We start from the raw sequence: 14,387 nt of genomic DNA on the forward strand, positions 1-14,387 counted from the left end.
GGGGCTAAGAGGGAAGGCCTATAAAAGAGCCCACTAGATGGACTCCTGTCATTTTCCTGGTTGCCAGAGCTCAGGGAAAGAACTAGTTGCACATCCTGGGTTGACTCTCTCTGAAAACAGAAGAGCTCAGGGAAAGAACTAGTTCCCTAGCCTTAGTGGATTATCTCTGGAAAAAAGGCCTAGAAAACCTAGGAACATGGAAGCCAAAATCTGCTTTGAAAGCCTCAGAGTGGGGGCCTCCTGTCCCCTGTGCTTGGGCCACTTCATGGACCCAGTGACTCTCGAGTGTGGCCACACCTTCTGCACAGAGTGTCTTGCCAGCTCCTGGAAGGACATCTGCCCTCCAACAGCCTGCCCGGTGTGCAGCACAGCCACTGCCTTGGAAGACACGGTCCCCGACAGGGGGCTGCAGGATCTGGCTAACACTGGCAAGATGCAGAGACCTCCCCTACTGCAGAGCCTCGGGGCCCTGCCCACCTGTGACAAACACGGCCTACAGCACACCTTGTTCTGTGAGGAGGATCAGAGACCCTTGTGCGGACCCTGCTTTTTAAGCCCAGAGCACCAGAAGCACAGAGTTCTGCTCCTGGATGCGGCCGTCACTCAGTGCATGGAGAAGCTCGAGGCCACAGGCAAGAGTTTAAGGACCCAGAAGAAGAGATTTCAGATGGAATTGGGATTTGAGGAAATCCGAGAGGCGCAGTGGGAGAAGGACGGCCGCCTGCTCAAAGCCTTGCTCGTGTCTGAATATGAGAAAATGCAGCAGTTCTTGGGGGAGGAAGAAGAGATTCAACTGCAGACATTGGACCAGGAAGCAAGAGGCAATTTGGAGAACAAGAAAAGCCCCTTCCGAAAGAACCTTGGACTGCTAATGCAGCCAAAGAAGCAGCCCCTGCAGGGGCTCAAGGCTCAGAAGCAGGCTGTGAAGTCTGAATGGGAGCAAAAGCTCCACTTCTTGTCAGAGGAAAAGAAGCGACACCTGCAGAGGCTGGACCAAGAAGTCACAGACAACCTGGCCAAGTTTGAGGAGAGCAAGACCAGAATGAAGCAAGAGATCCACAAGCTGGACATGCTGATAGCAGACATAGAGAAGAATTCTGTTCAGCCTCCTCTTGAAATGCTCCAGGAGGCAAAAGGCACATTGGGAAGGAGTGAGGAGCTACTTCTTCAGAAGCCAGTGGTGGCTTCCCCGACATGGACCATGCGCCCCGTCTCCGGAATGGCAGAAACGCTGCTGACTTTCCACAGGCGTCTGTGTCTGGACCCTCAAACAGCCAATCCCCATCTGGCCCTGTCTGAAGACCTGCAGAGGGTGGAATACCGTGCTGTCCCACAGGATGTCCCCGACAACTCAGAGAGATTCGATTCTGCCCTCTGGGTCTTGGCCAAGCAGAAGTTCACTTCAGGGAGACACTACTGGGAAGTGGTGGTGGGGGAGCAGAGGGAGTGGGAGGTGGGCGTCTGTGAGGAACGGATCAGAAGGAAGGGGGATGGTGGCCAGAAGGTTCTGGGAGACAGGCTGACCCTGGCGGCCTTCACCTTTGGCAGGGACTTTCACTTGTGGCATTCAAAGCAAACTGTTCCTTCCTGCAAACCAGTTCAGAAGGTGGGCGTTTTCCTTGATTATGAAAGAGGGCACGTAGCTTTTTACAATGCTGCAGACGGAACTCTAATCTACAGTCCCCCAAATACGGCTTTTCAAGGTCCCCTTCTCCCTTGTTTCTCTCCTTGCTTTCCAAGGGGGAAAAACACCTCTGGATATCTGCATATCTGTCCCAGAAGGGACAATGCTCAAGAAGATGATCGTTCCCAAAATGAGATTTTCTAATCCAAGCAACCAAAACAACCTCTGCAATGACTTTCCATTCATGAGAACCCTTGTTGAATATATCAATAAAGTTACATGTCTTTGTCAAAAATCAAAAAAAAAAAAAGAAAAAATCTTTCAATTAAAAACTTCATTCTCTAAAAATTACTTTTTGCATTAAGGTGTTTTAATTAAGAAGTGTTCTTCTTTTTATAGAAAATAATCCTGACCTTTACTTTGACCATACATTCAAAGTAATTGTCAGTCACTTTACATTTTTTTCTGTCACATTATTTTCCTTCCAAATATGTTCATTGCCAAACTAGAGGCAATTTGTTACAACAGCATTGTCCCCAGTGGCTTGGAATTATGAAGATTTTCCTGATCTACATCAAGCACACATATCTTTAAATCCTAGAAGACCACTAGATGGGGTCTTAAAGATAATATAGTGTGACCTCCTTTGAAAAAAAAAGAAAATATTTCTGGCTACTTATGGCAATCCCTTTGTCAATTATGTTTGTTTTTTATAAGGAAAGTTTTCCTTGTAGTTGTGTAGGAATAGGGACTAGACTCATGATTTCATTAATATAAGTAACTTCTGAATGAGGAAACTCCCTCCATCGATGAAAGTTGACACCTTCACAACATTTTATAGTTCAAAAGAATCACCTAGAACACTGATTTGTCTGAGGTAACAAGTATGTTGCAGATGTGAGATTTGAAACCAGGTTTAACTTGTTCTCAGATGGCTCAAAGTCCACTATAATTCGTGGTTCTTTTTTCTTAATATTTTGTATATTTTCTTAATATATTGTACAAATCTTGAAAAATTCCAAATGTTTGTATTTTGACAGGAAAGCAATACAATATGAGAAAAGCATTCCAGGAAATGCTATATTTTTATATGTAAACACAATCCATATGCATACATATATGTAGAACTAGGAATCACTACCAAAAAGGGAAAAATTCAACTAAAATGAAGATCAGTGAAATACGTATTTAGTGCTGAATGAGATTTGAAAGAGACCTATTCCTTCATTTTATAGATAAGGAAAGTAAAGTTTATCCTTCCCCAGGATAAAAATGACCTGGAAATGGCAGACCCAGGATAATGTTTGGAAGGGTAGAATAAAAGTGCCTTTCATCTTGAAGGATTTGAAGTAGGTTAAAAGTACTTCCAGCTAGCTCTTTCAACCACTCTTTCTTTTTCCTTCTGTCTCTCACTTCTAGTCTTCAGCTGAGGTGCTATATTCAAATCACTTTCAAAAACTAAGGTGCTTTTTTCCCCACTACTGTGATTACTTTCTTTCTCTCCTGAAAAGAAAGATTATGGGGGTTCTTTAAACCTATTGGCCATCTGTTCCTTAATAAAGTTGTTAGCAGAAGGTAAAAAATCCCCAGACAGACCAATGCAGAGCCACAATTACGATGGCTCAGGGTTACTGTGGCTTTATCTTCCATACTCCCAGACAGTACAGGTTTCAAGAAAGCATTCTATCTTCTTGAGTGTAAAATAATATAGCCCACAAACACACTACACCCCTCCCTCATGAATCCTCCAAAATTACCACAGATTCAAGTTAATTTAGAGGTCCAAACCATAGTTTCCAAGTTTGCACTAATGTAATTCTTAATAGTCACTTGGTTCAAAGAAAATATATTTAATAAAATAGAGGGAAGGAAATGGTGGGTTTGGTTTCTGCCATCTAATTACTATCTTCTAGACATATTCTCCACAATTCTCAGTTGCTTATACTATCAATTTTACTTTCTTCCTTCCCTCCTTCCTCCTCTCCCTTTCTCTCTCAGTCTTTCTCTTCCTCACTCCCTCCTCTCTGTGTCTCCCTTTCCCTCCCTCCTCCTCCCTTTCTCTCTCAATCTTTCTCTTCCTCACTCCCTCCTCTGTGTGTCTCCCTTTCCCTCCCTCCTCCTCCCTTTCTCTCTCAATCTTTCTCTTCCTCACTCCCTCCTTCTCTCTGTGTCTCCCTCCCTCCCCCTCCCTTTCTCTCTCAATCTTTCTCTTCCTCACTCCCTCCTCTGTGTGTCTCCCTTTCCCTCCCTCCTCCTCCCTTTCTCTCTCAATCTTTCTCTTCCTCACTCCCTCCTTCTCTCTGTGTCTCCCTCCCTCCTCCTCCCTTTCTCTCTCAATCTTTCTCTTCCTCACTCCCTTCTTCTCTCTGTGTCTCCCTTTCCCTCCCTTTCTCTCTCAATCTTTCTCTTCCTCACTCCCTCCTTCTCTCTGTGTGTCTCCCTCCCCCTCCCTTTCTCTCTCAATCTTTCTCTTCCTCACTCCCTCCTTCTCTCTGTGTGTCTCCCTCCCCCTCCCTTTCTCTCTCAATCTTTCTCTTCCTCACTCCCTCCTTCTCTCTGTGTGTCTCCCTCCCTCTCCCTCCTTCCTCCCCTCCCTTTCTCTCTCAATCTCTTTCTCTTCCTCTTTCCCTCCTTTCTTTCTCTCCTACCCTATAATTAATCTATTAATCTCTTTTGCTAAAATAGATAATTGTTATGATGAACTTCCATCTGCCTAGTGTCATTAACAGCAGAAAGATTATCTATTTTGAGAGAAGGATTTTAATGTGGGCTCTAGAGAAGCTGTGATAATGTACATTTCAGTTCTTCTCTAATAATTCCCTTTGTATTCTTTCATTGAGATGACACATTACAATGAAGCATTTTTCTCATAATAACAGTAGGCAGTTAAAAGTATTATCTTCTTTTTTATAGATAAAGAAACTGAGCATCTGCTATGTAAAGTGACTTGCCCATTGTTAAGAAGTAGTTAAAACCCATACTGAGATTTGAACCCAACTCTCTCGACTACAAGTCCACTAAACTTGCCTTTGTTAAAGATCACTCATACAGAGGAAGAATGTATAGGACTTGGAAGCAAAACTCTATTAGCTATAACCATCGGTGTGGTGGAGACAGCAGGGACTGTCCAGAATTTCCAATCTATCAACAAATACTACAAAAGAAAACTTTTATTTTTTGGTTTTCTTGATTTAAGAAAGTGATTAAGGAAATAGTAATAATGCAGGCAAAAATTAAAAGTTTGTAGTGGTTTTCTGGCAGCACCACCTAGGATTTAGACCTCCTTCTACTAAATAATACAACATGGCCTCTAAGTAATGTAGCAGAAATCCAAATCTGGCCTCAGACACTTCCTAGATATGTGATTCTAGGCAAGTTTACCTCAGTTTCTTCATCTGTAAAATAAGCTACAAAATGCAAGAAAACACAAATAAGATCAAGAAGAGTCAGATGCAATTGAGCAACTATTATACAACACTTGCTCTATATCCTTGACCTGAGTAATTTATTTTTTATTTTTTTAGTGGAAGGAGAGTTCATATCTGCAAGACTAAATGGAAACTAGTGCTTCTTTTCACTCTCATCTGGGTCAAGAGGAAAAGGATATACCTACCAACTCCTAGAGAGGCTGTTAATAATATCTGCCATTTAGTTGGGGAAGTGAGGAATGTGGAAAAACTAGGACACTAATAAATTGTTGGTGGAGTTGTGAACTGATCCAGCTATTCTGGAGAACAATTTGGAACTATTCCCAAAGAGCTATCAAACTGTGTATTCCCTTTAATTCAGCAGTGTTTCTATAGGGCCTGTTTCCCAAAGAAATCATAAAAAAAGGAAGAGGACCCACGTGTGAAAAAATGTTTATAGCAGGCCTTTTTTGTGAGTGGATGCCCAGCAGTTGGGGAATGACTGAATAAGTTATGGTATATGAATGCAATAGAATATTATTGTTCTATAAGAAACAATCAGCAGGATAATTTCAGAAAGTCCTGGAGGGACCTACATGAACTGCTGCTAAGTAAAGTGAGTAGAATCAAAAGAGCATTGTACACAGCAACAAATTATGTGATGATCAACTGTGATGGACTTGGCTCTTTTCAACAATGAGGTGATTCAAACCAGTTCCAATAGATTCGTCATGAGAGAGTCATCTGCATCCAGAAAGTTGACTATGGGGACTGAATATGCATGTCAATATAATATTTTCATCTTTTTTTGTTGTTGGTTGATTGCTTATTTTTTCTTTCTCACTTTGTCTCCTTTTGATCTGATTTGTGTGTGTGTGTGTGTGTGTGTATGTGTTCAACATGATTATTTCAGAAAACTAAGGAGGTTCAACAAAAATATTAATCAAGACAATAGCTTCAGTAAGATACAAGATAAATCACAAAAATCAACAGTTCTAGCTATCATTAACAAAAAAAAAGAGGCAAAAATTTTCTTTTATGAACATGACAAAATGTACAAAGTACTGTGGAATCAATTGACCAAGAAAAGCATGAGATTTAACTTAAAAACAAAAACAACAACCTATAAACTACTTTTTAAAAATAAATAGGAAAAAAGGGAGAAAATTGCATAACTGGAGAGTTGAACCAATAATGAAAGGATAAAATATTACTCAAAATTAATTTTTATTAAATTTTATTTGATAGCAATATTAAAATGCCAATGAGCTATTTCACAGAATCAGAGAAAGTGATAAAATGGTTATAGAAGTACAAGGCATGAATTATTTGAGAGAATTATGAAAGAGGAAAAATGTCAAAGTAACACTTGTAAATTCTCAAATTATACATTAGATAACTTAGAACTATGATAAAATGCATATACTAAACTAGTGTTTGAAATATATGAGATATCAAAACATTAGAGAAGAAAGGCACTTTTCAGTTTAAAAACTTGTTCAAATGATAGCAATATAATGAAAATGAAATTAGAGAAATTTCATCACATATTGTAATATATTGTAAATGAATAAATGAGCTAAAATAAACAGTGATAACACTGCTAACACCAGCTGGCATTTATTTAGTGCTGAAAGGTTGCTTTACATATAAATTATCTCATTTGAACCTCACAACTACCTATGAAGTAGGATATACTAAATGCTATCTCCATTTTATTGAACAGGAAACCAAAAATAATAGCACTTCCCTTGCAGAGTTGTTTTATCAAATGAGATATTTATGAAGTGTTCTGCAAACTTTAAAGCACAATATAGATCCTAGCTTTTATTCAGAAAAAGAAAAAGTAGACATTTTCTTTCAAAACTTTGTTTCTCTTTCATAAAGCCTTTCTATTTCTTCAGGAAAATTTTATGATGATTTCTTACTCCTACAAAAAAGAGGTTGAAGTACAGTTGAAGGTACTGAGGTACTAACACAAGGCTGGTCTATTTCCATGCCCTGTCTCATCCATTTTTAGGAGAGTTATTTAGGAGATTTTAAAAAATTAACTGAACCATTATTTGGAGAAACACGACATGACTATTAGACAGAGGTGCCTTTATTCTTGGTGTCCATTTGGGAGAAACCACTCTTTTTCAACACACAGGTCCACAGAAACAATGGTAGAGCCTGTGTGCTGTCAAAAATAACAAAAGTCTCTGGGTTCTTGACATTGTCAACAACACTGTCATAAGTATCCCTGGTTCTTGAAGCTAGTAAAGGAAGAGAAATGTAGGATGGATTGCCCTCACAATAGGAACCTGTGGCCACTTCAGCCTCAAACACACAAATCGTGTTGTCAGAGTCAGAGGTCCGCCTGAGATTGTCTACCAAGTTTTTGAGGGTCTTGTTGAAGTAGATGCCATAACCATATTTGGAATCTAATGGAAGAAAACAAATAAATAGTGAGAGCTGGAAAAATGAGTTTCACCTGAAAATCACTTACTTGGATACCAAATATATGCCATTATCAATAATCCAAAGATCCACCTCACCCCACCTTTCACTCTGCATATATATATATATCTTACTATGTGCCACGTACTATGCTAAGTGCTTTTTACAAATATTATTTCATCCTTATAACAACTAACAAATAGGCACTCTCAATTTCCTCATCTGTTAAACAGGGACAATAATATATACCTCCTTCATTCCATTCCAATGCTGTTGTAAAGGGAGTCTTTGGAAACAAAGTAGGATATAGATATGCTGTTCTGTGGCTATTATTATAACCAAGGAGCAACATTCGATCCAATATTTTATGACTCAGGACAAAGAGAAAACTATTTCCATTAATAAAGAAGGAGGGAAAAGGACAAGGAGATTTGACTATACTGAAAATGTAAATAAATCATAGAATGCACCAGCCTTGAGAGGACCAAATGGGTCACTTAGTTCCAGATATGTGATGGAACCATATTAAACTGAACTGGGAATATCAATTGCTAAATTTTCAATGTGAGCAATTAAAGCTTAGAAATTGGCAAATACTACAAAACAAATTTGGTTTACTGTTTTCTTGACTGTCTAGTAATAAGAAAATAATGGAGAGAATATTAATGAAGGCAGATTACAAATAGTGGAATGCCATATATTTTTTTGAGTTGTTAAATATTTACTAGTACACCATTGCATATCTCATATTCAATTCATTTCCTAGTATAGAACTTGTCATTAGGGAAAAGTTGATGAGAAGGGAAATAAGAGAGGAGAAAGGATGCAAAACAGCTTTGTTCAGGTAAAGGTAGCCATTTAGAAGTAATGCTATTATTAAGATAGTGGAAAGGATTGAATTCCTGAGTATATAAAGGAACAAAGTTTGAAAAGTGCTTTACCTATATGATTTTATTTGATTCTTACCATATCTCTGCAAGGCAGATGCTATTTCACTTATTGGACAAATAAGGAAATGGAAGCTCAGAAAAATCAAGTGACACGATAGATAGAGTACTGAACCTAGATTAGGAAGACCTGAGTTAAAATCCTACCTCTGAAGCTTACTGGCTATGTGACTCTAGGTAAATCATAAAAACAATAAATAATTTCATTAAAAATAAATTACAACAATGAGGAAACATGCCAAAATTCTGGGGAAGTAACCAAAAAAGCACTTAGGGAGCAATTTATATCTCTAAACATTTTCATTAAAATAAAAAGGAGTAGACCAAAGAATAATAACTGCAACTAAAAAACAATAAGTGAACCTCCCATACACTTGCAATTTAATATCAAAATAGAATACCAAAATAGGAAATAAAAGGAGAGCTAAACTAAATAGAAAATTCTGAGTTGTTTTTTAAAAATCAAAATGTTTTTAAACATATTTTAAAAAATAGAATAAAGTAGACCAGTAATTAGCTAACAATTTTTTAAAAGAAAGAAAACTAAATTACTGTTATTTAAAAAGATGAATTTACAACCAAGGAAGAAGAAATAAAGAAACTATTGGGAGCAACTTTGACCAACTATATGTCAATAAAATTGACAGTCTAAATGAAATAAATTAATATTTACAAAAATAAAGTGTTTAAATTGATAGAACAGAAAATAGAGGACTAAATAACATTTGGAGAAGAAATTGAATTAGTCATCAATGAATTCATAATGGAAAAAACCAGTAATAGATGGGTTTACTAGGGAATTCTGTCAAACATTTAAAAACAATTAATTCCAGTGCTACATAATCTGCTTGAGCAAAATAGGTAAAGAAGGGATCCTGCCAAATTCCTTTTATGACACAATATGATCTTGATAGCTAAATTAGGGAGAATCAAAACAGAAAAATTATAAGCCATGATCTCTAATGAATATTGAAGCAAAATGTTAAAGAAAATATTATCAAGGAGACTTAAGCAACATATGACAAAGAATTTATTCCAGAAATGCATAGCTAGTTCAACATTGGGAAATATATAAACATAATTGACCATATTAATAACAAAAACAATAAAAATTGTGATTATATAAACAGGCACAGAAAAAGCTTTTAACAAGTTACAACATCCATTCCTCTTGAAAACACGAGACATTAATAAGAACTACTTCAACAAAGTTGCAGAATATAAAATGAACTCACACAAATCATTAGCAATTCTAATAGAATTCAACAAAAACAGATAGAAAGGGAAATTCTCTTTAATCATGACAAACAGGAGAAAATATTTGGGAATCTGTTTCCCAAGATGCACACAAAAACTATATGAACATAATTACAAAATTTTCTTTACATAAAAGTATATCTAACTAATTAGAGAAATAGTAATTGCTCATGGATAGGCCAAGTTAACATAATAATAATGACAATACTACTCAATTTGATTTACTTATTTAGTTCCCTATTAATCAAACTACCAAAGAATACAAAACTAGAAAAAATTCATGAGCTAAAATATAATTCATCTAGAGGAGTAAAAAGTCAAGAATATCAAAGGAATTAATGAGATAAAAGTGGGAGGAAAAAGAATTCAGCAATATCAGTTCTCAAAATATACTATAAAACTATAGTCATCAAAACAGTTTGGTACAGGATAACAAATAGAAAGATAATTCATTGGAACAGATTAGATATAAAATATCCAGGAGCAAATGAGCAGCATTGTTTAGTCTTTTATAAAATCAAAGATCCCAGCTAATGGAGCTAGAATTTACTAATCTACAAAAACTTCTGGGAAATTTGTAAAATAGTCTAACAGAAAGTAGGTATAGGCCAATATTTCACACCATAGACCAACACAAACTCCAAATGAGACACATGATTTAAATATAAAGGATGACATCACAAACAAATTAGAAAAGAATGGAAAAAACTATTTGTCAGATCTATAGATAAAGGAAGAGTTTATAAGCAAACATAAGATAGAAAATTTCATAGGAGATAAAATGGACAATTTAAAGTACATAAAATTAAAAGCTTTTGCGTAAACAAAGCCAATGCAAACTAAAATTAGAAGCAGAAAGTTGAAAGGACAGGGTGTGAATTTTTGCAGCAAGCTCCTCTGATAAAGTTCTCCTTCTTAAGATATATCAGGAACAGATCCAAATTTACAAGAATAAGAGCCATCTCTAATTAAAAAATGGTCAGAGGATATAAAAGAACAATCTTCAGAAGAAGAAATATCAAGTCATATAAAAAAATAATGTTTCAACTCACTGATAACTAGAGAAATACAAATTAAAACAACCTTTCAGGTTCTCCTGTATACCCATCAGACTGAAAAAGTTCATCAAAAGAAAAAAAAGGAAGGGGGGAAAAAAAAACATGTAGGAGGGATTCTGGGGAAATATGCATTAATGTACTGTTGCTAGAACTGTGATCTGTCCAGCCATTCTGGAAAGCAATTTGGAACTATACCCCTAAAGCTCTTAAACTATGCATACTTTTTAACTTATCCTTATTGCTATTAGATCTATACCTCAAAGAGATCAGAAAAAGAGGGGAAAAGACTGATGTGCTCAAAAATATTTGTAACCACTCTTTTCATATGCTCCAAAGACTTAGAAACTAAGGGGGTGCCTGCTAACTGGGAAATAGTTGAACAAATTATAGTATATAAATGTGATGCAATACTAGGGTGCTGCAAGAAATGATGAAGAGATAATTTCAAAGAAACCTGGAAAAACTTAAATGGAAAGCTGCAGAATGAAGTGAGTAGAACCTTTGGAGAACAATTTATACAATGACTAAAGTCTAGTGACAATATTGGAACAATCAGTTTTAAAAGGCTTAGAAAACTTTATCAACATCATGCTCTTTACTAAGAGATGGACTTAGTGATGGACTTAGAAGAATATTGAAGCAAACTGGAGAAGGGGTAGCATGGCTAATGCAGGAATTTGATTTCCTGAACTACCTATTTTTAATTGGCTTTGTTTTTCTTGCTTTCTCAATAGGCAGGAGAGGGAGAAATTTTGGAATTTAAAAAATTATCTTATTTTTTAAAAGTTAACTATTGTTGTTGCAATGAATTCAGAATATCCCTCTTTCCACTTTGAGTGGAAACTGTCCCAGGGAGTTTAATTGTATTTGTCTCTACTTGCTGTAAAAAGTATGCATTCTACTCGAGGAGGAGAGAGGGAGAATCAATGGATTGAAGATCTTCTTGTTCATAGTCTAAGCAAAAATAAAAAGGAAGAAAGCAAATGAAAAGCAAAAAGAAAAAAAATTAAAGGAAAATATCGATATAACAATTTGTTAAGTGACTTTACATCCAATCCTCCAAAGTTCCTTTGCAGAAATTGGATCAAAGGGACACTAATCCTTATTAGAGCCAATCTCTATGTAATTGCTGAGATCTCTCTAGCTTTTGTCTGCTTCTCAGTTCCCCCCGTGGGCAGGAGAAGTTTCAAGGTGAGACCTACCTAGAGTTGTGGAATATATCCTTTGGAACCCAGCTCTGCTTACAAGATTGCAGAATTGATGTGGGACTTCCTGGTATAGTGTGAGGCTCAAATTGCCATTTGCTTTTTTACTCAAAATTTTCTTCTTCCTCTCTTTAAAGGCATCCGCAAGGAAGTGATTATGGATTGATTCAACCTGTCAGCCAAAGAAATGAAACAAAGTGACAAAAGGGATGAGTGTAAAACAGGGTTGCAAGTTTTATCTTGAATCTCTCAAAAAAGAAAAGGGTAAGAAACAAGATTTTTTTTTTCACTCCGGTAGCATCTGGTCACTACTAAATCCCTAGCCCAACTTCCAACAGGATTCAAGTTCCATGAGGACAGGAACCATCATTTTCTCTGTTTCCTAAACATTTAGTGCCTGGTACATAGGAGGTATTTAATAAATGCTCATTGAATTAAATTATTGAATTCTTTTTCTCCAAAGTCTCCAGCTTCTCTTCTACTTTCAATTTCGACCCCTAGCTCATTTCATTTGGAATGAACAAAAAGAATAATCCAGGTCACTTCTCCTTGGCTTCAGTCTTTGCCCTTTGAATTTCCCATTTTCACTCTCTACTCCACTCCTTTCTGTCCAATACCACAAATACATACATGCACAGGGTTTAACTCTCTAGTCCTACTAACTGAATACATGTACTATAGGTACAGAAGCTAAGCTTTTCATTTAACCACACCATTAAGATTTAAATAAAAATTAATTTTTTATTTTATTTATTCACTTAATAAAAAACAATTAAATTGAATGAATATACTTAGTGAGATGGCTGTTACCTTTTGCACTTCCAAACCCGCTTTTTCAAACTCTTTCTTCTTTTTCTCAAATTGCTTATCCTTGAAAAAATGCTTCTTAATCAAATTTCCTTCTGGTAGGATAGAGAATGGTTGATCTAAACAGAATAAAAACAACATCTGAAATATCAATCGCTCTATGAAAAGACCAACTCAAAATCCAGATTTTATTCAGGGAACAGTAACCAAGGCATTCTTCCCCCTATTTAGAGTAGGGAATGAGTGCCATGATGTCTTGAAAGGTGGGGGGTGGAGGTGGGGGTTAGAAGGAAGAGCAATGCAGTCAAAGACGGAAGAAAAAGAATCAAAATATTCAAAGCAGCACTTTTTGTTGGTAGCAAAAACCTGGAAACAAATAAGGTGCTGAACAAATTTTATATGAATGTAAGGGATCCTTCTGGACTGTAGAGAGCAATTTTAATGGATGCTAAGGAAATAGTGCTAATATGAAAGGGCTGTACCTGTCAAGATATTAAGCATAAAATATTCTTATTCTTCATTGTGACCTCTTACAGCCCCTCAAAGCTTTCAAGAAGACAAAGATGCTATTTACGTGACTAATTTAAGATCTGAGAGGTAGTATAGCAGTGAATATGGAGCTGGCCCCAAAGTTAGGATAGACATTGGTTTAAGCACCCTTCTAGTAATAGCCCTGCAACTTTAGACAAGTCCTGAACCTCTCAGTTGCCCCAGGCCATTCTCTCTTTGCCTACAAGTTGCAGATAATGGGTCAATCTACTTGAGTAGAGTAGATCCGGGAGTTCCCTCTATCAATAAAATCCCAGGACAAATTCTTCTCCATTTCCTGATTTAGCGGCTGAGGGGGTATTTTTACTTAATCAACTAAATATAGATTAATTAAGAAAAATCAGGGGATAATCATCAAAGGAAACCAAGTTCTAGGTTTCTGCTCCTGAAACACTTAGATCAAGGGGGAGATGATAAAATCTATGAAACTCAAGGGTCACTGGAAGGAGAATCAAACAAAGCTAAAAACGTCAATGGTAACTAGAAATTTAACTAGAACACTACTTTGTATTTAGAGACCATGAAGGATAGGAACTGGACCTGTTCATTGGCATATTGGCAGAAGAGAATACTCCTTCTACCATTGCTGGTCAGAACCTATGGTTATACTAAATTTGTCCTCAAAGTAGTTACTGAGACACTTTACTGGGGTGTGGCCATGTGTATGCTATAGCTTGTTGGAGCCATAGGTGGCAATTAAGTGAATCTGTTGGACACCAAAGGTGGGATGAAGCCTGATAAAGGGCTCGGCCCTCATACCAGAGCTACTAGTCTTACCTGAATACATTCTACATTAGTAAAATGTATAAATTGATAGAAAGTCTGTATGTTGATCAAAGTAAATATAAGGAATTTGACTGACTAAACTATTGACTATCTTCTCTTTCCTTGGAGAGTATACTCTTAGTTTTTTTTTTTTAATATTTATTTAATATTTTTATTTTCCCAATTTTTACAATTGTTTTTAAAACTCTGAGTTCTATATTCTCTCCCTTCTTCCCCTTCCCCCCTCAAGAAGACAAATACAAAGCTATGCAAAACATTTCCATAAATCAAATTGAGAAAGGAAACATAGATCTCAACCGTCTTCCAAG

General features: G+C 36.6%; 1 protein-coding gene and 1 pseudogene across 4 annotated transcripts in view; one reads left to right on the forward strand and one right to left on the reverse strand.

Annotated features, from left to right (window-relative positions):
* The first annotated feature begins 196 nt into the window (after positions 1–196).
* On the forward strand, positions 197–1,828 carry LOC141562085 (putative E3 ubiquitin-protein ligase TRIML1 pseudogene; annotated as a pseudogene).
* Positions 1,829–6,266: 4,438 nt separating this feature from the next.
* PARP9 (poly(ADP-ribose) polymerase family member 9) overlaps positions 6,267–14,387 on the reverse strand; it is a 46,930-nt gene continuing 38,809 nt past the window's right edge. For all 4 annotated transcript variants that reach the window (XM_074301389.1, XM_074301393.1, XM_074301391.1 and 1 more), the window contains 3 exons: positions 12,748–12,863; positions 11,935–12,109; positions 6,267–7,454 (listed from right to left, as the gene is read on the reverse strand). In XM_074301389.1, coding sequence (XP_074157490.1) covers positions 7,117–7,454; positions 11,935–12,109; positions 12,748–12,863 — 629 coding nt within the window. In that variant the 3' untranslated portion in view covers positions 6,267–7,116. The remainder of the gene's footprint in view (positions 7,455–11,934; positions 12,110–12,747; positions 12,864–14,387) is intronic.

This window comes from Sminthopsis crassicaudata, chromosome 3 (genome assembly GCF_048593235.1).
Source record: "Sminthopsis crassicaudata isolate SCR6 chromosome 3, ASM4859323v1, whole genome shotgun sequence".
In the NCBI taxonomy this organism is placed as follows: domain Eukaryota; kingdom Metazoa; phylum Chordata; class Mammalia; order Dasyuromorphia; family Dasyuridae; genus Sminthopsis; species Sminthopsis crassicaudata.